General features: G+C 40.5%; 1 protein-coding gene across 6 annotated transcripts in view; it reads right to left on the bottom strand.

The window, feature by feature from the left end:
- Positions 1-7307: 7307 nt before the first annotated feature.
- Stau2 (staufen double-stranded RNA binding protein 2) overlaps positions 7308-24243 on the bottom strand; it is a 207730-nt gene continuing 190794 nt past the window's right edge. For all 6 annotated transcript variants that reach the window (XM_038347676.2, XM_038347678.2, XM_038347677.2 and 3 more), the window contains one exon: positions 7308-10037. In XM_038347676.2, coding sequence (XP_038203604.1) covers positions 9724-10037 — 314 coding nt within the window. In that variant the 3' untranslated portion in view covers positions 7308-9723. The remainder of the gene's footprint in view (positions 10038-24243) is intronic.

Here is a 24243-nt window from a genome sequence, read left to right as displayed (position 1 = left end):
ATCCTGAAGTCTTTGATGGAGTTGAAGAATGGATAGTTATAGTTTTCCTTAGTTATGATATAAATATAAATATTATAACTGTAATTCTTGCTTGATAATTGTTTTGTTATATGTAATTTTACTATGTTAAAATGAAAGCCTTTCTTTTTTGTTTAAACAGAAAAAGGAGAAATGATGTAGGAGGATCTTCTTTCTATATGTTGCTTTCATTGGTTGAATAAAGAGACTGCCTTGGCCTTTTGATAGGGCAGCCCTTAGGTAGGAAGAGTAGACAGAACTGGAGGCTGGGAAGAACAAAGTGTGGCAGACAACATGATTCTCCTTCCCAAGACAGACGCTGGTTAGACTCATGCTGGTAAACCACAGTAATGTGGCGATACACATTAAGGGAGATGGGTTAATCAAGATGTGAGAGTTAGCCAATAAGAGGCTAGAGCTAATAGCCAGGCAGTAATTTAATTAATACAATTTCCGTGTGATTATTTTGGGTGTAAGTTAGCGGGGCAGCTGGTAGCCGGGCGGCCTGGAACCAGGTGGTTGGGATGAAAAGCAGGCCCTTTCCTTTTTTTTTTTTTTTTTTTTTTTCATTTCCCCTTTTTCAGGAGAGATCTTAACCTGCGTCCATCTCGGAGAGGAGAAACATGGAGACTCCAGGCCCTTTCCTTCTACAACAGTGAACCACTGGGGTGTGGCCACTGGGCCATTCCCTATGCTCCAGTGGATGACTCCAACCCACATATCTATCAGCACACTAAGGGGACTTAGTGTGTGTATGTGTGTGTAATATAATTTAGGGTTATACTTAAAAAGAAAAAAAGAGGACATGAGGTTGGTAGTAGGATGTGCATGAGGACCCAGGGGCAGTGGGTATGATCACACTTCACTGTATATTCTGTGAAACTCTTGGAGGATATACTTTTTAAAAAAAGACTTGGTTAAGTGACAGTGGCCTACAGCTAGGATGTCAGAGGCACACCACCACACCCAATAGAATAAGTAGGGTTGGAAAGACTAAACGTAGGAGCAGCAGCCCTCACACTGGTATGGGACACAACACTGAAGAACCAGTGCTTTTAATAAAAAGTACATGTACACTAACCATATGAGCCAGCAATTCCACTTGAAGCTGTTTTCCCAAGGGAAAACAGAAATTGGATAAACTTTTGCATATAAATGTTCATAAATCTCATTATTCATAATAGTGTCAAACTTGTAACAACCCAAATGTCCATCAACATGTAAACTGAGAAACAGTTTTTGGTATACAGCCATCCAATGGACTATGTAAACTTAAACTCAGAGACAGTTTTTGGTATACAGCCATCCAATGGGCTAGTGCTTAGCAAGAAACAGGAACAAAGGTCAACTCACAAGACAAGGATGAATCTCAAGAACAAAAGCTTGAATCCATTCATACAAAAGCAGACACCCTCAATGCCACAAAGGATCCCACAGCTGTCCAGAGCTGGGGAGGCAAGGAGAGCCCTTGGCAATGAGGCACAAGTACACGCTTCACAGTCATGAGAGCCGCAGTTACATGGCTGGAGACATTTTAAAAGGGAGGCAGATTCTACAACTAAAATGAGTAAATTTTACTGTCTGTAAACTATTTCTCGACAGTGTGATGAAAACATTAAAAAGTACAGCTAAGGTGATCACAACTGGAGCACAGTGCCAGTATCTACACCTGTCACAGTTCCGAATGATGCATCACGGCCGTAATGCTGACCCTACAGACATGCCTAAGGGATTTCCTTCCCCTCCACCTGGGCTAGACTCCTGTTCTCTGACTGCTATGTTCATGCCACATGCTCTGCTGGTTGGTCTGGTCTGGTCTGGTGGTAGGGGCTCAAAATGTACTGGTTACAGCAATGACCAAATGGATCTCTTGCATGTTTAGAGCAATCTGTCAGGACTTGGCCACTCTCCACAGCTAACTCCATTTGCGTCCACGGACCCAGTTCCATCTATATAGTAATGACTCAGATCTGTGTGTTCCATCTGCTATCACCCATTGAGGATCACAGCTGAACAATGCCACTTTTTTTTTTCTTTTTTCTTTTTTTGGTTTTTCGAGACAGGGTTTCTCTGCAGCTTTTTTAGAGCCTGTCCTGGAACTAGCTCTTGTAGACCAGGCTGGCCTCGAACTACAGAGATCCGCCTGCCTCTGCCTCCCGAGGGCTGGGATTAAAAGCGTGCGCCACCACCGCCCGGCTTGAACAACGCCACTTAATATCCCACAGGCAGCAAAAGTTCATAGGTATAAAAATTAGACTCCCACTTCCTCTGAACTTTTCCATCTTATCCACAGTGAAGGAAAAACCTTGCCTGCCACACTTCACACTTGTAGTAACATCAAATGGTCACACTTAAATGCTAACAATACATGAAACTCTTGCTTTGAAGTCGGCACAAGACTGCTGAGTGGTCTCAGTCACATCTGAGATGACTGTATTATAACCTCATTCTGTTGTGCTTGCTGGCTCTATTATAATCCAAACTTTGCTATTTTTCTTACATTCGTATAAAAGACCTCAATGGGTCTTTTTGCCTGTTGGCCTTCGATGACGATGCATATAGAATGATCTTTCTGCATATCAATTATATTTGTACTCAAAGTCTGCCTATAGTGAACTCCCAATGAAACATACAGGGCATTTCAGGTTCCCCACTAGCCACGCCCACCAACGTCCACAAAGTCCACTTATGTCTTCAGTACTTTGCCTCTTCTGCCTGAAGCTGCTTCTCTGTGACAGTGGTTCCTGGATTTCTGTATTTGACTTACCCATCAGTCCCCACCTTAACCATCACTTCTGTACTCAGTGCTTTATTTGCTCAGTGTCTAAACAAGGGCTTGTTTCCTGTCCTTTGCTCCACCAATTTCCAGCGTGCAGTGAGATAAAATTTTATAGTCAGATTAAGCTTGTGTCCATCTGGTTGTTCACATACAAACTAAAGGAATGGATAAGTTTGTCAATATTATCTACTACCTCTTTACCCATAGTGAAAGTTCAAACTGTAAGCTTAGTAACATTTTTCAGGAGTCTTTGTTTTCCAAAATATTCCAATCAACAAACTTGGTTCAAGATTTTGTTTATATTTAAATAGGATAGTAGCATACATATACATGTTTTCTGATAGTTAAGTATTTTTGTTATATTATTTATTTAACATTTGTGTATGGGGTGGGTGCATGTGCCATCATGACAAGGTATGTGGAGGCTGAGGACAAGCTGCAGGAGTTGGCTGTCTCCTTCCACCCTGTGGGTCCTGAGGATTGATCTCAGGCTGTCAGTCTTGGTGGCAAGTATCTTTACCCAATGGGCCATCTCATCATTCCTAAATCTTTTGTTGATGTGGCCATGGCCATATCAAGGTGGTAGAATTTCTAGAACTTAAAATATGCCAAGATTTAAAACATAAGCACAATTAGGATAGTAACTTTTTATATCACTAATATTATATTTAATCTCTATATCCTTAAATATTTATATATAATTTTTATTTTGTTTTGCTTGAGACAGGGTCTCTCTGCGTAGCCTTGGCTGTCCTGGAACTCACTCTGTAGACCAGACTGGCCTCAAACTCACAGAGATCCTCCTGCCTCTGCCTCCCAAGTGCTGCAATCAAAGGTATGCACTACCACTTATTTTAGAACAAAACCCAAATTTCCTTTCAGCTCAAAACAGTCAAATCTTTTAGATGGCTCAGACCAGTGGTACAAAGTTAAGGCCAGAAATAAAGCTATCCATTATTGACTTCTGGTTAAAAGAAAGTAGTATTCATAGACCACAGGCTAGTACCACACACTAGCCCTACTACAGGGGTCAGTCTTCAAACACCATACAACTATTATGTTTTGCAATTAAAAAAATAGTGAGCAGCAAAAGATTTGCAAGCACAAATGTGTCAGGCACTTTTGACATAATGTACATAATGCCTATATCAATGTATACTACAAGCCAGTCCATAAATATCAGTTTCCTTCCCTTGTGTCTCTTAAATAGGGACATACCCCCATGTGTTTGGTTTTTTTTTTTTTAGTTTGAACAATCATTTGTATTCACTATTTCAGAGTGTCTCCTTTCTTTTGTGGAGGCTGGTGAGATGGTAAAGCCACCTGTAGTCAAGCTTGATGACCTGAATTCAATCCCTGGAATTCCCATTCTGGAAGGAGAGGATGGAGACTCTTTTGACCTCCACATGCACACACAATCATACACGTATAAACCCCACCCTCAACAACCAACCAGTCAACCAATCAACCATCCAACTAACCAATCAATCAACCAACTAGCCAACCAACCAACCAACCAACCAACCAGCCAGCCAGCCAGCCAGCCAGCCAGCCAGCCAGCCAACCAACCAACCAACCAACCAGGCAGCCAACCAACCAGCCAGTCAATCGATGCAATAAAATTAAAGAGTTTCCTAGTGTAAGAAGAAAATAACCTATATGGAAATTTAGGTATCTTTATAGATAGTACTGAATGTTGGAAAAAAGGGCAAAGCTGGAATCATTCAACATGACATGGCTGTCAGCCCTACAATTGGTAAAAAAAAAATATGTCATGGGTAAAAAAAATCCACAGCATCTCCAATTGTTCTACCAAAAAGAAATACAATCCACATTAAAATAAAAAACAAATTTTCCTTCAGATATTTTATCTTCATATAATTCCAAATAGAAAAATCTTCATGTTGAGTTGAAATATCTTCTGAAAAGCAAAACAGGTCACAGACTGTTTGAGTTAGGAAGAACACAAGATTACAGACTTTTTCTCCTGCACTGGTCACTTATTTCAGGTGGATACTGAAGAAGTTCCTATAATGGGAATGACTCTACCTTACTTGCAGACTAGATTTCTTTTGAAATTACTATGTCCATGCTGCTGCAGAAAGGCTCAAGATGAGCGTCTTTGCCTTTAGAGTTCTGAAACACTAGGTTTATGTTTTTTTTATGTGGGAAAATGTAGCATATCATCCTTTACTCTCAAAGTTTATACAAATGGTACTGTTTAATGTATATATTACAACTATTTAGAATAGGGTCAGTTTTGAACAGTGTAGTGGAAAACTATGGTCTCTTTACTCAAGACCTTGTTTCTTACCTGTCTACCTGTTCTCATCAAAGCATGTTTTCTTACATATACCAGGATTTCCTTCTTCAAACATGGAATTTTTCTTTACAGTCTTTTACCTTTCAGTGAAGTGAGGTGGTTTGGGATTCTGCAATGGACGTGTTCTATAACCCCTTTTTATAATAGTTATATGATGTGTAGTTTGCAAACTTCAGGGGGTCTAGCCAGTGTAAAGTGTAACAATATCTAACACAGTAAGTCAAATTGCATGAACCTGAGTTGCCTAAAGAATACCCTTGAGTTTCAAGATCACTGCAGGAAGACCAAATACAAACCTAATTCTTCAAGTCTTTGAAAAGTAGCTGATGTGAAACCCAAGAAGTGCTTTCAAGCATAACTGGAAACCACAGCAGCACATGCTAAGCAGACCGAAACCACACGTGTGTCTTTCTTGCTGCTCTATACAGTGATCTGCATCATAGCTTAGATGAGACTCTGAGCTCAGATGTAACACAGTAAAGGTCATGTTGCAAGGAGAATGTGAAATGGGGATGTAAAATGGCAGGTACAGTGCTATGTGGAGTGTAGAGGAATGGCTTCTTTCTCCATATTCTAGTTGCAAAATTGTCCTTTATTGTCCATTTAGAAACACACACCCCATTTTAAAAAAACAAACACCTCCACCACCAACAAAAGTACCCCACTGTAAACAGCCACTCTTAATAAACATCCGGTGTGGAGACGATAAGGGAGGAGCCTAGATTCTCCCACCTGCCCGTGTCCCCACCACAGTGCGATCTGCATTAATGTCACACCAAACACAAGCAAATACTGAAAAGCTTGGTCCACCCAGTGAACCCAGCGCAGCTAACTTCTCACGATAAGGTGGATGGAATGTGTTAGTGTGAGTTTTATCTGAAGAGGAAGTTCCCTGCTTGAGTCCACGTTCTCCTTCTGCTAGGGATGACGTCACTATCTAAAACTCACATTTTGGAAAATAAACTAAAATAGTTTAACTGAAATACCAATTAAGTGCTTTCTTATATCACTTATGTGAGGAATAAAAGAATATATTTTATTTTAAAGGAATCACAAATTATACCATTCAGTGACTATTGATCCAATTTCAGAGAACAAATTGCAATTAAATGCATCTAAGAAAAAAAATCTACAAAAGTTATTCATTTTCATTTCAAATTAAATTTTCTTTATGTCTCCTTTAAACAAGCAACTGATCATTCTATTATTTACTAGTAATGTGAGTTCAGAAAGGAAAGTCAAAGTTTTCCAGCCATCTCTGTCATGGTTTCCTTACAATACTGAGTACTGTAACTCTGAAGCAGTGTGGCACTGTAACTAAAGACTAGCAAGGTTTACAAGAAACCCTGCACCACTAGGACTGACTTATACTGTTGACTCTTTTCTCAAATGTGCAGAGTTATAGATGCAGACTAGTTACGTTAGACAACATCTGGGGTTCACAAACCAGTGACATATTTTTCTAAAAATGATATGTCAGAACGAATGCTCAGAGTCTTAAAAAGATAATTAAAATATACTCAATAAAACTTCAGAGAAAAATGCTCATTTATGAAAGGGTTCAAAAGACATATTACTAAGTTACTAAAAATATTTTGGTGGTAGGAGCTAGAAAGATGGCTCAGCAGTTGAGAGCAGATTGCTCTTGTAAAGGACTTGAGTCCAGTTCCCAGCACCCACCTGTGACCCAGCTCCAGAGGATCTGACCCCTCTGGCCTCCAAGAGCATCTGCACAAATATGCACCCCCCACATGCACACACCCAGAGTAAAATGTAAAACTCTTTGGTGGGAGTTACTGAGAACAGAGGGGTGAGCAGGAATGTGCGGGTCAGTCTTACTCTACTTGGGGACATCAGTTTGGTGTGAGCATGCACTGTGTAATGATTCTGTTACTTTAGTGGGTCAGACAGAAGGCTGTACACATGACACCTGCATTTGCCTTGGTAAACCAGCCTTCCGTCATCTGCAAATTTCAATTAAAGACTGGGAAGTGAAAATAAAATTAAATTAAAGCAACTCTTTTAAGACTCAAGTATTTTTACCTGGCAACACAATATAACTAACACATACAGTAGTTTCGTTAGTCTTCAGTCAGTTTGCAATGGACAAAGGAAGGCCCAAGAAGAATCTGCACAACATTCTGTAAGAAGGACAACTGCTCAGTATGAAATGAAATGAAATGTTACTGACCTAGAAACAAACAAAATCATTTATTGTTTTTCAAATTCCAGAAATAAAGGTAACAGAAGGACATACAATCTCTAATAAGCTGGTCTTAAAATTTCTAGCTACAGTCTAATTAGATCATGTAAGAAACAAAAATTATGTATGATTTTTTTACCTGAGAAAATTACCCAGAAAAGGAATATGCTTTAATACTCTTAACCACAAAGAATCTTCTACAGTGGCATGATGGGAATATGTGTGACAGCCTGAGTCCACTCCCAGAGCGGCTGCTGGCTCTGCGGCTGTGGACCGTGACCGCCGGCAGCATACTTTCCACCAGCACCAGCCCATCCCAGCGAAGAAGCACAGTGATCGTCAGACATCTGCTTAGAGTTGTCAATATGTAAAAATCATTGTACACGGACCTGGAAATGTTTAACCTGCCCATAAATAAGAGCATATTACCTCAGCACAAGTTTTTAAGAGCGGCCTAAACATCCAGCCCAGCCATGGGGGTAGCAGACTGCATGTTGGTTAAAGTGAAGATAGGATAGAATTATAGCCATTATCATTGCCAAGAACTAATGCAGAAAGAACTTTAAAAACTTCAGTTCTTCTGGCAGCAAAATTATATCTGCTGTTATTTAACCAAGGAAAACTCACCCCAGAGACGAATGCAGCTTGTGCTGTGTGTACAGAAGCGGAGCGCCACTCGCAGACATCTCTAAAGGACTACATGTATAAATGCGTTTCTTTTCAGCATAGTTTATTTTAAATTATCTTATGTAGATTATTGGTAGAACTAATATCATTCTATTACGTTAGCTATATGAATCAAAGTCTTTTGTTTAAACAGTGATTTATTGTAATTCTTAAGTAAACAACAAATTCTAAAATTATAACTCGAAATTCAGCATTTAAATTTCAGATGACAGAGTCAATAATTGGTAACATCTTCTTCAACCTCATATTAATAATCTGATTTAAAAACACTAGCAACTACCTGGCGATAGAGTTTAAGGAATCAGAAGGGATCTCTGTGAAGTAAGAAAACCAAACCAAACATGCGAAATACTCCCAACACATGATCTTCTTTCTCACTGTGTAACGACCCTGTGAGACGTTTTATAGCATATGATCGTTCTGTACAATACAGATCTTCTAGAACATTTCTACAAGAAAGTACAGGTTTTGGTCTTGAGGGGAAGATTAGATGGAGGGGTGAAACAGTTAGATGTAGGGAGTCGTAGCTTCTCACTCGGAGGCGACTGCAGCTCCATCCAGCAGGCTGGCAGCTGGGTTTCAGTACACTGCTTTCGAGGCAGCTACCAGCCAGTACACGAGCTTCCCTTCCACATAACAATTCTTTTAAAAGCTCTAATAAAGGAGTGTTGGTTTTGTAGGGTATTTTTCCCACAAAAGGGAACAAAGAATAAATAGAGGAGAAGCTTCATTCCCAAATCAGCACATGATCCAGTACAGCTGAGAGTCATTATTATACCTCAAACAACTAGAAAGCATCCCACTACTGTCAGTCCCACGTTTAATGAATCTAAGGTAACAGACTTCAAGATGCTGGACCTTAAAAATGTACCTGCATTATCACTCACGGTAGGATGGCAAATTTAAAACTGCTTTTAAATCAAATCATCAGCAGAAAATTCAACCATGATTGTAAAAAGAGGGAAAATGATGCAAAACACCAATACCTTATGTCTCAAGGCAGGACTTTGTTTGTGGGAAACAAACTGAGAAGACAGACACAGCAAACAATGCTCTCTAGCTGTCCGAGGTATAACATCGAGCGTCTGCTGTCCTGGGCCTGTGCCTAGCCGGGAGGCGCAGAAGCGCCACAGCTGTGGGAGGTGACCTCAGCCAGCGCACAGCTCAACTGTGCATGGACTGGGAGCAACGCTTCTCCTCTATTTATCCTTTGTCCCTTTTCGGGGAAAATACCCTACAAAACCAACACTCCTTTATATTTATGACAGCTTTTAAAAGAATTGATAACTGTGAGAAGGGAAGCTCATGTGTGGTGGCTGGTAGTTGCCTTGAAAGTTGTGTGCTGAAATCTAACTGCCAGTCAACTGGATGGAACTGCAGCTTTTCAACTTCAAGACAGGACAGACGAGGAAGGCCGGGATGGAGGGATGGAGGGAGAGGAGAAGAGGAGAGGGAGAGAGTGAATGAGAGTATAAATGTGAATATGAACATGGAAGAGAGTCAGGCAGCAAGAGAATCACTGGACAGAAGTGAGAGGAAGCGAGGCATGTGCTGTGCCTCTCTTTCTTCTGTTTTCTGTGTTCCTAAATAATTTACAATGCAAGAGGCATGGAAGCCACATTAGCAGGCAAAAATAAGCCTTCTGATGGACAGAGATGAAGGACTGGGGCTAATGGGTTGTTTTACTTTCTCTTTTTGTTTTTTTCTTTTCAATCATACCTGAAAGCCTTGAATCCTTGCTAAATATTCCAGTTGTTTTGAAGGCTGTACTGGAGAACAAGGGGGAGTAGGAGAACTTCCTTTTAAACCTATGGCTTCAGCTGTAGGAGAGGTTCCACTCATAAGGAGTTCCCTGGCAGCTGTGGCTGAACTAGCCGATGAGGGAGACATGCTGAAGAAAGAGCTTGAAGGTTGGTTCATATCTTTGGGTGACAGGTAGCCTAGAGTCGTGCCAGAGGTCACTCTGTGGCGGCTGGCTTCCATCTCTTGATAAACATCAGGAGAAAGATGAAGAATTCCTTTTGGAGCTATGAATAAAATAAAGGCACGGTGTTAATACACTTAAACTAATGAAAACAGAAATACTTTATAGCATTATTAAGTCAATGGCTTCCTCTGCTACAGTGAAAAAGGAACGAGAAACTACCCATTAATGGGAGGACTGGGAATGAGCAACGTCTTTGCCCAGAAGCTCAAGATCTTGTACCTCATGCAAAAGAGGAAACACCCCCAAATACTGAGGTAAAGAAGACAAAATAAAGACAGCCTCAGTTCAAATACCATTTTCAGAGACACAAACCTAAATGTCCGGTGGCCTACTGCCCTCCACCCCTCATATGGCCATCCCACAGACAACTCTGGACATCACTGAAGTTTTTATTTTTTCAAGATCTTACTTCCCCCCAACATTTATTGATTATTTGGGAATTTCACACGATGTACCCCATAACACTCGCTTTCAATTCTTCCCAGGTCTGCCCACCTACCCAAATACCCTCCCAAAAAAAGAAAAAGAAAAAAAAGAAAAAAAAACACACAAGTCCAATTTGTGTTGTCCATACACTCACTGAGCATGGTCAATCTCCCAGTGGCCAGTCCTTAAAGATAACTGAGTCCTTCCCCATCCCATACCCCACCAGAAGTCATCAACTGTGAAAAGGTACTTCTCACACATCCCTATCATATTTTTAAGGGCTCTCTTCAATGGCTTCCTGTCTCTTTTGGGAGTGGGGTGGGGGTGGTTGTCACAAAAGTCTTCAATGTCTCTCATTTTCAATTATGAGTCTGCAATCATTGATACCACTATAAAAAGTAGCTTCCTTGCCCATAACAGTCAGCCAGAGCATGGATAATGGCATTGTTTCCAGAGGCAGCATATCCAAGAACTTCAACATGGTTCAGTGACACCATGGAACACGAATTCCAAAATGACCTCCAGCAGCAGGATGGACCATGATACCAACATGACTTCAGGTGGCAGCATAGCAGACTCCCCAGAGCTGCTGAAAGGTTCCGTGGGTATTGCTGCTCCCATCTTGAATCATAAATTCTTTTTACTTTCATTTTAAATTATACTTATGTATTTGGAAGAAGACCAGAGAGGGTGTTGGACCCCTAGAACTGCAGTTACCGGCAGTTGTGAGCCACCTGATGTGGGTGCTGGGAACCTAACTCAGGTCTTCCATAAGAGTATTAACTACTTTAAACCACTGAGCCATCTCTCCAGACATGAAAGCTTTTCAACTGTTAGTTCTGGGTTAGGTTAGGAAAAGTGGCTATTACAACCTTTACCTTTCTCTCTTCTCAAAGGCCCTGGGTGGCTGAGTATGCCACATCCATTAGCATTCTCAGACAGGCTAAACAGAAATCAACCATCTGAATGGACCTCAGAAGAGCTGAGGTCATGGCACATGATCATCTTTTCCCTCTTAGGAAGAATCTTGGAGCTGGTAGGAGGGTTGCCTCAGTTCTAAGAACAATGCCACAGGCTAGGAATATAGCACAAAGATAGTTACTTTTGTCCTGCCACTTTTAATATAAGTAGTGTCACACGGCTGTTTTCATGCTTGCCTGGGGTTCAGGAGCCTCTCTGACTAGTTTCCAGATTTTTCATCAACGGGATATGCCCATGTACTCTTGCAAGTTGGTATGTTTGTGGAGATAAAAAGGGTCCAGCGCTTCACAGTCTAGATCATTCTCTTGCTTTTATCACGCACTGGTTTACCATCACTGACACTACAGTGTCTGAACATTTTCAGATGACACAGGGAGTCCTTCTGACTCCTGGCCTACCATATTCTTTATGAAGAGCCTACACTCCAGACGCACATTCCAAGTGTCCAGGCTGAGGACTATACACACATGTATACACATTTTCTTCTACTCCCTCACTGTTCCTAACTTCAATTCTAATTGGTGTGGTTCAGCAAAATCTCCACAGCCAGCAGAAGACAAATATAAGACAAAACAAAGATGATTTTAGTCCTTTTCATCTACATACCTTTTACTTGTTGTAATTTCAAAAGTAATCAAATCCAAGACTATTACATGAATTCTGTTGTCTATAAAAGAACACTTCCGTACTAATATTAAAAGCATGGCATCTTTGGTTATATGAACTGTTGTTCTTAAAGCAGTTCCAGGATTAGGGTAGGAAACAGCTTAGTGGTAGAACTCTTCCCAGTACTCTACCACACTGCTGCACGTTGAGAAAAAATCCACACTGCTGCACGTTGAATTTGTTTCTAATTTTGGCAACTATAAACATAATGATGAGCATTCTTGCAGTTAAATCTTTGTTCACATGAAAATTTGTTTCCTTTAAGTGAAAATAGAATTCTAACTCAAAGGCTATACACTTCAGATTCTTTTTTTTTAAATTTTACATTACTGAAGTGCCTTCCAAATAAATTGTACTCATTTCACATCCCCACAGAAATATCTGAAAGTGCCTTATTTCCTACTCTGGATTCGATATTATACTTGAGGAACGTGACGGAGGGCGGGTCAATGGTTGCCTGGGAGTGGAGCTGGCAAGAGCGGCAGACTACAGAGGGCAGAGGGAACATTGGTGGGGTAGAAACGTTCACCTCACAGGCTTATAAACAAAGTGTACCTGCACGTGCAGTTTATCACACTTCAATTAACATTATGAAAATATTTTCACAGTCTCATTCTGAGATTCCTGGAGTCAGGATCGCCATTTCAAAATGAGGCAAAGATTAGGAATGAATTCTTGGCAGGAGTAGATTTTTCTCATTCAAAATCAAACAGCTAGGAGCAGGACTGAACCAGATGGTTTCAGCTCAGAATTCTACAAGATTTTCAAAGAAGAACTAATACCAATACTCCTCAAGTTGTTCCACATAATAGAAACAGAAGGAACATTGCCAAACTCTTTTTATGAGGCTACAGATTACCGATACCCAAAACCACATAAAGACATTACTAAGAAAGAGAACAACAGACTTATCTTACTCATGAACATTGATGCAAAAATACTAAATAAAATACTGGCAAATCGAATCCAAGACACATCACAACCATCATCCACCATGATCAAGTCAGCTTCATCCCAGAGATGCAGGGATGGTTCAACATATGAAAATCTGTCAACGTAATCCATCATATAAACAAGCTGAAAAATAAAAACCACATGATCATCTCATTAGCTACCGAAAAAGCTTTCAACAAAATACAACATCCCTTCATGATAAAGGTCTTGGAGAGAGCATGGATACAAGGAACATACCTAAACATAATAAAGGTAATAATACAGCAAGCCAACAGCCAACATCAAACTAAATGGAGAGAAACTCACAATGATCCCACTGAAATCAGGAACAGGACAAGGTTTTCCACTCTTTCCATATCTATTCAATATAGTTCTTGAGGTCCTGGCTAGAGCAATAAGATACCAAAAGGAGATCAAGGGGATACAAATTGGAAAAGAAGAAGTCAAAATTTCACTATTTGCTGATAATATGATAGTTTACATAAGTGATCCCAAAAATTCTACCAAGGAACTTCTACAATTCATAAACATTTTCAGTAATGTAGCAGGATACAAGATTAACTCAAAAAAATCAGTAGCCCTCCTATACTCAGATGGTAAAAGGGCTGGGGAAGAAATCAGAGAAACATCACCCTTCACAATAGCCACAAATAGCATAAAGTATCTTGGAGTAACTCTAACCAAACAAGTGGAAGACTTGTATGACAAGAACTTTAAATCTTTGAAGAAAAAAAATTGAAGACACCAGAAAGTGGAAAGATCTCCCATGCTCTTGGGTAGGTAGAATTAACATAGTAAAAATGGCAATCTTACCAAAAGCAATATGCAGATTCACTGCATTGCCCATCAAAATCCTGCTGCGGGAGCTCCTCCACTCCTTCAGCCCAATAGCCTTTAAGATACCAGCCCACTTGGGTGTGGTCTCTCACTTTAAAAGCAGTGGGAGCCCTGCTCTCTCTCTTGCTTCGGACTCTGCTTCCGGCTACTAGACTCCTTTCCTGGTCTGTAGAAAGCTGTTGCCTATGGCGGTGATCTGTAAGTTTTCCCTTTAAATAATAACCTTTTTATTAATCATAATTCCAAACTGGTGTGGGATTGTTTTGTGACTTACACCGTCAAAATTCCAGCAAAATTCTTCACAGACTTAGAAAGAACTGTACTCAACTTCATATAGAAAGGCAAAAAATCCAGGATAGCCAAAACAATCCTGAACAATAAAAGAACTTCTGGAGGCATCACAATCCCTGACCTCAAACTCTACTACAGAGTTATAGTACTGAAAACAGCCTGGTATTGGCATAAAAACAGACAAGAGAACCAATGGAACCAAATCGAAGACCCGAATATTAATCCACACATCGTTGAACACCTGATTTTCGACAAAGAAGCAAAAAAATATCAAATGGAAAAAAGAAAGCCTATTGAACAAATGGTGCTGGCATAACTGGATATCAACATGTAGAAAAAATGAAAATAGACTCATATCTATCACCATGCACAAAACTCAAGTCCAAACGGATCAAAGACCTCAGCATAAAGCCAGCTACACTCAACCTTACATAAGAGAAAGTGGGAAGTACACTGAACGCATTGGCACAGGAGACCACTTCCTAAATATAACCCCAGTAGCACAGACTCTGAGAGAAACAAGTAATAAATGGAACCTCTTGAAACTGAAAAGCTTCTGTAAAGCAAAGGACATGGTCAACAAGACAAAATGACAGCCTACAGAATGGGAAAAGATCTTCACTAACCCCACATCAGACAGAGGTCTGATCTCCAAAATATACAAAGAACTCAAGAAAATGGTCATCAAAAGAACAAATAATCCAATTAAAAATTGAAGTGTAGACCTAAACAGAGAACTCTCAACAGAGGAATCTAAAATGCCTGAAAGACACTTAAGGAAATGCTCAACATCCTTAGTCATCAGAGAAATGCAAATCAAAACAACTCCGAGATTCCATCTTACACCTGTAAGAATGGCCAAGATCAAAAACACTGATGACAACTTATGCTGGAGACGTTGTAGGGTAAAGGGAACACTCCTGCATTGCTGGTGGGAACTTAAGCTGGTACAGCCCCTTTGGCTGTCAGTGTGGCGATTTCTCAGAAAATTAGGAATAACCTTACTCAAGACCCAGTAATACCACTTTTGGGTATATATCCAAAGGATGCTCAATCATGCCACAAGGGCATATGCTCAACTATGTTCACAGCAACATTGTTTGTCTTAGTCAGAACCTGGAAACAACCTAAATGTTTCTCAACTGAAGAATGGATAAGGAAAATGTGGTACATTTACACAATGGAGTACTACACAGAAGAAAAAAAATGACATATTGATTTTTTTAAAGGCAAATGGATGGAGCTAGAAAACATCATTTTGAGTGAGGTAACCCAGACCCAAAAAAGCAATTATCATATTCACTCACTTATAAGTGGTTTTTAAACATAAAGCAAAGAAAACCAGCCTACAAATCACAATCCCAGAGAACCTAGACAACAATGAGATCCCTAAGAGAAACATACATGGATCTAATCTACAAGGGAAGTAGAAAAAGACAAGTTCTCCTGAGTAAATTGGGAGACTGGGGACCTTGGGAGAGGGTTGAAGGGGAGGAGAGAGGCAGAGAGGAGAGTAGAGAAAAATGTAGAGCTCAATAAAAAAATCAACAAAAAGAAAATATTTTCAAACTTGATTAAGTGAAATGCTACAATTTCTCCATCTTTTTTACTATCTGCACACACACTATATATAAATCTTTTTAAATAATTTAAATTCTATAACTCTAAATTATATACTTAGTTCAGTAAGTCAAGAAACAAGAAAAGTGGGGAATGGGGGAGTGGATATTGGAGAAATCGAAGGGAAATGAATACAATCAACACACATTGTATAACTTGTCAAAGAACTAATAATAATAAATAAGTTCAAGGTAAAAAGGGAAAACAGTTAAAAATGTTAACATCATTACTTCAGATTGAAGGTTTCTTAGTTTTGCTTTTAGATAGGATCCCTCTACATATCCCTGGCTGGTCCCAAGGGTCAGCCAACCTGCCTCTGCCCATTGAACACTGGGATTATATAGGATTATATTATTGCCCCTGGTTCTCATCCTGTTATTACAAGGCTGTTCTCCAAGAGGAATACAAAGGAGCAATAAAGATGCTGTCAGTCTTTATAGCAGCATCTCAGTGTAAGCACTCCAAAAAAGTTGTGGTTTCATACTACACACCAAAGTCTCAGCTGAGTTGATTCTTTCCTAGAGTCCACCAAACAGGGCGGCCACAGACACAGATTTATGTAATTGGTAGTCTGTGTCTGGGTGATTTTAGATTTGAACACTGGGAACTATATAGCTCAAACAAAATCCAGTTTCTTCATGCTGTGAAATTAAGTTGCTTTTCAATAATATAATGATTCAAAACATAATCAAATAACTATTTAAGAGATCGACATTTAAGGATCTTTAAGTTGTTGTTTAGTTTTCCCAGAAAACTATACTTAAATTTCTACTGGGATAAACTGAACACTTCTGCCAAAACAGAACCCAGTCCCTTCTAAACAGTCATTGCCATTGTGCAGTGTTCAACTGTGCATTGCTGTCATGAATAAGGGTTTCTTCAAGGAACTACCCTAGGTCTGTGTCTCTCTGAACTCAGCTTTGCTTGTGGACTTAACTAAACCTCACATTCACCTGTTGGGGCTTACATTCTGTTACATTCACCCTTTATTTTAAAAGGTCCTGAACCCATTCTTCCACCATTTATCTTTTGTTCCTGATCTTGCCCCTGATGCTCTCACTGTGGGACTTTCTGAATGTGACCACTGTGCACAGTGACACTGCTGACATACTACTGGTGCTGTTTTAGTATTTCACTAGCATGACTGAACTCCCGCAACCACCATGAGCGAGGGCTTATCCTTTTCCTATATTAAAGATGAGAAAGTTGTTGTTAGGTGATGGAGGAGTGTCTATGTGTTACTTTTATTATTAATAAAGATACTGCCTTGGCCCTTTAAGAGACAGAAAATTAGGTAGGTGGAGTAGACAGAACAAAATTGTGGGAAAAAGAAAGCAGAGTTGGGGAGACGCTTTAGGCAGTCACCATAGTGAGTCGCCATGCTTCTCCTCTCCGAGATGGATGCAGGTTAAGATCTCTCCTGGTAAGCCACACCTCGTGGTGCTACACAGATTACTAAATATGGGTTAAAGGAAGATGTGAGAATTAGCCAATAAGAGGCTGAAACTATGGTCCAGACAGTGTTTTAAAAGAATACAGTTTCCGTGTAACTATTTTGGGCAAAGCTAGCCGGGTGGTGGGACACAGCCCGCCGCTCCTTCTACAGATTGGCGCCCAACGTGGGGCTAAATCCACTTAAAAACCTAAAAAAGCTTTAAATAAAGGAGAAAGAGAGTTTAACACAGCCTTTTGCTGTTTGCTAGGACGTACCGTACCGTAGAGAGATTTCCTGTTTCGGCAATAGTGGCAGAGAAAAAGCTGAGTCATTTAAAAACGCGGCTTTCTGGGGCTGTGCCGCCAGTACAAACTCTGGCTTTAAAGCATTTCAATGGCTTTTATTGGACTGGATGTTTGTGTTCCCGCTTGGGATCAAAAAGAAAGTACTCTGAGACCATTCCAATGGCTCACTGCTCCCTGCCTACACCTGGGCAGATGGCGGAATCAGGCTTAGGCGAGCAGGAGAGCATGGCGGATCTCTGCCGCCATACAGAGAGATGTTTCCAGATTGCACAGTGCTCTGCATGTCAGATTTGATTGTAACTTGGATGAAAAGAGATTTTGTGCAGCACGCTCAGTCTCAGAGTTAAAGTGCAGAGTGCGGCTCCTACCTGGCGGCCCCAGAGCAAGTAGAAAATGGTACATCCTCCATTTTAAAATTGGAGAGAGGTGGAGCCAACATCCAGAACAGCCCGGTGGCTCTGCAGCTCAGAGGTACAACCGATTCAGAGTCACAAGCGGCTCTGCCATGTTGGACTGGGCGGGTCAAGCACACAGTACCTGTTTTTGACCCAGAAATGTCACAACATAGAGTCTTAAGCGCTTAGCGGTGTAAAGGCACAAATCAAACATGTTTCTGGACAGTAAAAAAATTACAGATTCACAATAGGACAGATTTAGACATATAAGACTTTTAAATGAGTCACACTGTTAGATGAGCGTACATAGGCTTGAGAAAAAAATATAAAATATAAAGTTAATACCTTTAAAAAAGGGTAAAGTCTTTAAAGAGACAAAATAAAGTAAAGTGATAGAGTAAAAATGAGCCATGTAAAAATAAAATATTCACAGAGAGTCTGGGTTATGTATTTTATTGTGTTTTCTTTAAAATTTTTGACTGTAAAGGAGCTAAATACAGAGAGACATTCCATTATATGGGCTGACAGGCTAGACCAGAATGGACATCTTAATGGTATGACTTCAAAATTTGGATCTAAGAACATGATGCTTTAAAAAAGAGGGTCTTCTTTTGTTTTCACAGAGGATGACACCCTGTGGATTGCTTCTATCCCAATATGGTATGATAGACCACGCCCTCCTAAAAGGTTGCTATAAACATCTTCAAAAAATTACTATTGCCTGAGATGAACCTGACACACAGGTTATACCATAAAAGATCTGATTAACAGCGCCCCCACTCAACAAAAAGCAGTTTGGAGAAAAATAACTGTGCCCATGTTCCCAAATATTGTTTATAAATGTTCTTTTACATTTAAAGGGGGAGATGATATAGATATGAACATTGGTATAGATTTTAAGGTCAATTTTGTTATATGTATATGTATTTCTGCTCTTGATTAAGGTATTGTGATTGTGTAGTTCATTTAAGAATGTAATGTATAATTAGGAAATATAGGTTGTTAATGGATAATCATTGATAATAGTCAAGCTTTTAGTCATGTTAGATTTTCTAGATATATAGAGATATATTTTAGTTAAATAGGCATTCTTCATATCTTTCAAAGGCTACAGAATATGGCATTTTAAATGTTTTAATAACTTAGAGCTTTTCGTGACAATGAGGCACATCTGCTCCTGGCAGCACCATCTACTTCAAGATGAAGATGGGCATCAAAGAGGCTACTTATGGAGTTTGATAGCCATTTGGGCAAGAAACTGCTCTTGCCTGGACTGTTGCATAAACTGGATATAAAGAACCCACAGAGAGAGGACTGCTAAACTTGCCTAAAGGTGAGATGTTCCTTCTGGGTTCCTGATTCATGAAAGAGTCTGCGAGACATTCTGCAGGACACAGCAGAAAGTGACTGAACTGTCTTTGGAATTTCCTGCTTCATGGAAAAGTCTGCTGGACATTATGGGCCTGAAGGCTGAAGATGGATGCCCCAACGGTACAGAGGAACTTTGGGTGACTGTCCAGGCAGCGAGTTGTCTCTCATTTCTAGAGTTTAAAAGCTACATATTTCTTGTTTACTTAGGTAATATTATATCCTTCTGGAGTCTTTGATGGAGTTAAAGAATAAGGTAGTTATAGTTTTCCTTAGTTATGATAAAAGATAAAATAGATATAAATATTGTAACTGTAATTCTTGCTTGATAAATCTTGTTACATGTAATTTTACTATGTTAAAGTTAAAGCCTTTCTTTTTTGTTTAAACAGAAAAAGGGGAAATGATGGAGGAGTGTCTATGTGTTACTTTCATTATTAATAAAGATACTGCCTTGGCCCTTTAAGAGACAGAAAATTAGGTAGGCGGAGTAGACAGAACAAAATTGTGGGAAAAAGAAAGCAGAGTTGGAGAGACGCTTCAGGCAGTTGCCATAGTGAGTCGCCATGCTTCTCCTCTCCGAGATGGATGCAGGTTAAGATCTCTCCTGGTAAGCCACACCTCGTGGTGCTACACAGATTACTAAATATGGGTTAAAGGAAGATGTGAGAATTAGCCAATAAGAGGCTGAAACTATGGTCCAGACAGTGTTTTAAAAGAATACAGTTTCCGTGTAATTATTTTGGGCAAAGCTAGCCGGGTGGCGGGACACAGCCCGCCGCTCCTTCTACAGTTAGGCGAACTCATTCAAGGATACCTGGATGTGGTGGTTTGAATGCTCACATGTTTGTCCCAGTTGGTAGAATAATTTGGGAAAGTTAGGAGGTGTGGTCTTCTTGAAAGAGATGTATCATTGGGGGTGGGGACTGAAGTCAATAGTTTATGACATTCCCAGTCAGATTCTCTTTCTCTGCCTCTTCCTCTCCCTCCCTCTCTGTTCTTTATTTCTGAATCAGATGTAGCCTTTCAGCTACTGCTCTTGTCCTATGCCAGCCTGTCCGCCCGCCTGCCTGCCGCCATGCTTCCTGTCAAGTTGGTCCTGGTTGCACCCTCTGAAACTGTAGGTACCAATAAACTCTTTCTTCTATAAATTACCATGGTCATGGCATCTCTTCATGGCAATAGAAAAGTAACTATAACCCTGAGTAATAAGGAGCAATGTTAGAATTTATAATAAGAATCTACCTAGATTTAAAAAAAAAAACCAGTTAAAAGAATTACTACAAAAATAGCAAATTGAGTGAAAAAGTAAAACAAGCTAACAATGAGAGAGATCTATTTATTTATAATCTAACAAAAAATTTACAACAGCCATGATAAAACTCTTCAATGGGCAAATATAGATATGTAACACAAGTGAAAAACAGGGAGCCTCAGCAAATAGAAAGTTCTGAACAAAGGAGGGGAAGAGATGGGCAGGCTGGTGACACAGACCTGTAATCCCAGCACTTGGGATGCAGAGGTGGAAGGAACTTATCAAGCTCAGAGCCAGCCTGACAGAAAGAGGGAGAGATGGAGGAGGGAGAAGAAGAAAGGAGGAAGAGAGGCAGGCAGAGAAAAGAGAAGCAGAGAGAGAGAGAGAGAGAGAGAGAGAGAGAGAGAGAGAGAGAGAGAGAGAGAGAGAGAGAGAGACAGAGAGACAGAGAGAGACAGAGAGGCAGATACAGACTATAAGAAACAAATGGAAATTTTAAAATTTACAATAAAAAGTACAATGGATAAGTTCAATAGCTGAGTGGAAGAAGAATGCATCTCATGCCAGCTCATAGGGACATGAACATTACGTCATCCACAGTGTATATGATACTCACCTTCTGGTTATTCCTTAACACCACTACTACTAGACTGTTGCACTATTACTTATATTCAAGACACCTTCATTTCCTTACTAATGGGTCCAAAGTAATATAAAGAGGGAAATGGGAAACAAAGGAAGGGCTTTAACTGAGGAAGAGGTCAGACAATACAGCGAGCAGGGAGAGGAAGAGGGAAATAACATGAAAGATGCTTGAAAAGCCACAAGGAAAATTATTTTTATTTACTTAAAATTACATAAACACATACACACACAATGAAGTTATTTCACTTGGGCAGACAATGCTCACCACTAAGAGAGCCACAGACTAACAGAAACTCCAGTACCAGGCATCAGAAACTACTTTTCAAGTTGTTGGTCAAGGGAGTCCAAGATTTTCCCAAAATACTATAGGCTATTGCTGTTGCACGTGGTTGCCTCCCAGAGGTGAAGACATTGTGCACTTTGGACAGAGGACTTGATGGATCCAAATTAAATCTGATCTGAGAGCCTCCTCCCTGAGGACTAACACTCACAGCACTGGGAGGTGCCATGCAAGGTTCCAAGGGAGGGAAGCAACCAACAGTCCTACCCACTGGGACCCTACGAACCACAATGACCAGCATGACAAGGTATCCTGTAGCCAGAGGCTTTTCTGTGTCTCACCGGTTCCATAGACACTTATAAAATAATCACTCAAAGGTTTAATATTAATTATAATTGTTTGGCTGATGGCTCAGGTTATTGCTGGCTAGCTCTTACACTTAAATTAACCTATTTCTATTAATCTGTGTATCGCCATGTGGCCCGTGGCTTACCGGTAATGCTCTGGCATCTTACTCCTCCAGCAGCTGCTGGCATCTGTCTGGACTCTGCCTTCTTTTTCCCTGTATTCAGTTTGGCTTTCCCACCTACTTATATTCTGCCCTGCCATACTCCAAAGCAGCTTTATTTATCAACTAATAAAAGCAACACATATTTGCAGCATACAGAAGGACTCCCACATCAGTATCCCTAAAAGTGCACTACTGGCACATACACTTGGTATAACCAACAGCTCTCTAAGTGACTTAAGGTTCACTCTATAGGAGGGAAATCATGCCTGGTACTGGAAACCTGAGCAACTACCTAGGCCTAGTGCGGTCATGGATCTTAGAGAGAGCCACTTTATTAGACCCTGTTTCCTAAATGCATCTTAAAACTTACCCTGAACCAACAGATAAGTATTGTCTCACCTCTCATCAAAGAACCTTCTCTTTGATCAAAACACAGATAACAACTAAACACCGGATGCACATGCCTAATGAATATGTCTACAGCACAACTCCTGCACCTAAGGCCCAAGGACACTGCACAAAAAGAAGCTTGAGGATTTTAAGAGCCAGGGACCAGGAAATCTACTATGAGATTGCGTCTTCTAGAATGGCAGAAAAGCTTTACTCATGATACTCAACAATGTGGAAGTCTAAACAAGACCTGGACAAAAATAACTCCAAGAGACATACTAATGTGCAAGGGTGGATCTCATGGGGCCCCATCCCTAGACAGAAAACTACAAGCAAAGAGGAAAAGCTGAGAGCAGGAGAGTTGGTCTCCCTGGGAATGAGGTTTCTTGGTTGGTTATGCACTAAGTGGTCATCCTTGAAAACATACATACAAGCAGCACTGGTTAGATGTAGTCCGTTGTATATACATTTATGCATGCACATAATATAAAACAATTGAAGAGAGAGGCTATGATTGGAGGAGACATGGGAGGGATTCGAGGAAGGAAAGAGAAGGGGAAATGATGTAAGCAAAAAGAAACATTTGGACATAAAACCAAAGAACAGACTAGTTCTGATACTGTGGCAAACTGCAGGTCATATGAGAAAAAACAGCACATTAACAGTTTACTATTACCACCCTACAGCACTTGGGAGAGCAAGCCCTGAACCTCACCCAGGCAACACAGCAGAGCCAACCCTGTGGATGTGGGTGCACGTGAACTGGCCCTGAGGCTGAGAGAGCAGGAGAGTTGCCCCCCCCATCCTTTGCTATGTGGTGGCATGAGTGAGGGAAAGATGCCCCCGACCCCTTGCCACTTGGCCCTGCACCTCATCAACTGCAAAGATCAGGAGAGCAGGCCATGCATCTCACCTGGGCAAAACAGTAGATCTGGCCCTGGTGGTGTGGGTGTTGGTGAGCCAACCCTGAGGGCATAAGAGCAGGAGAATTGCCCAGCTCCTTGTTGCTTGCTGCAGTGGGTGAACTGGCTGGGGCAATGCTGGATAGCTCTCCCTGGTGTTATTGGTGTGGGAGAGCTGGCAGGCTGACCAACCCAGCTACCACCTAAGCTGAGCACCAGGGCTATGAGTTGGCCCACCCTAACATCCACTGAATCTACGAACTGCTGGACCAAGTGAAGGGGCCAAATCTGTAGATTCAAAGCTGCAGACACAAAACAACAACCAGATATCCAAGAGGAGTCCCAGAGAGGGATAGTATCAAGGTGTAGCAGAAGCCAGAGGTCTAGAACCTCACTACAACGAACACCTGCAAGTAAATATGTATGGACAGAAGGGCAAACTGTGTGACTCACTGGGCCACACTACAGCTTCCATGCCAAGACTTTTTTTTTCTTTTTGTCTGCTACTTTATTCCTGGTTTTTCACTTTTAAATTTTATTTTATTGGGTGGGGGGAGGTTGCAAGGGCAAAGAGTGGATATAAAGAAAGAGGGAGATGAATGGGATTGGGATGGACGATGAGAAGTCAAAGAATTAATTTCAAAAGTCTTAAAAAAGTTTAGCACCACAATTTTTTAACGGAATGTACATTTTAAGAATAAGGGGCAGCTAATATATAACACAAAACTCAGTGCAACCACTGAAAAGGCTACATAAACGACATCAACAAGACACTTTAGATAATCTCAAATTTCTAAGTGGAGTTCTAAATAGTAGTCAAGAAACCCACAGGAAAATAAATAGAAAACCAAGCAAAATGTTAGACTTAAGACTTAATGTATACTAGTTACAAATATGAGTTATCTACATATGCTAATTAAAAGGAGATTGGCATTTTAAGTTAGAGAAAGGGTACACTAACTATATGCTATTCACAAGACGCTCA

This window comes from Arvicola amphibius, chromosome 11 (genome assembly GCF_903992535.2).
Source record: "Arvicola amphibius chromosome 11, mArvAmp1.2, whole genome shotgun sequence".
Taxonomy (NCBI): domain Eukaryota; kingdom Metazoa; phylum Chordata; class Mammalia; order Rodentia; family Cricetidae; genus Arvicola; species Arvicola amphibius.
The sequence above is the reverse complement of the archived record's forward strand: the minus strand, read 5'-3'. Positions and strand labels throughout refer to the sequence as shown.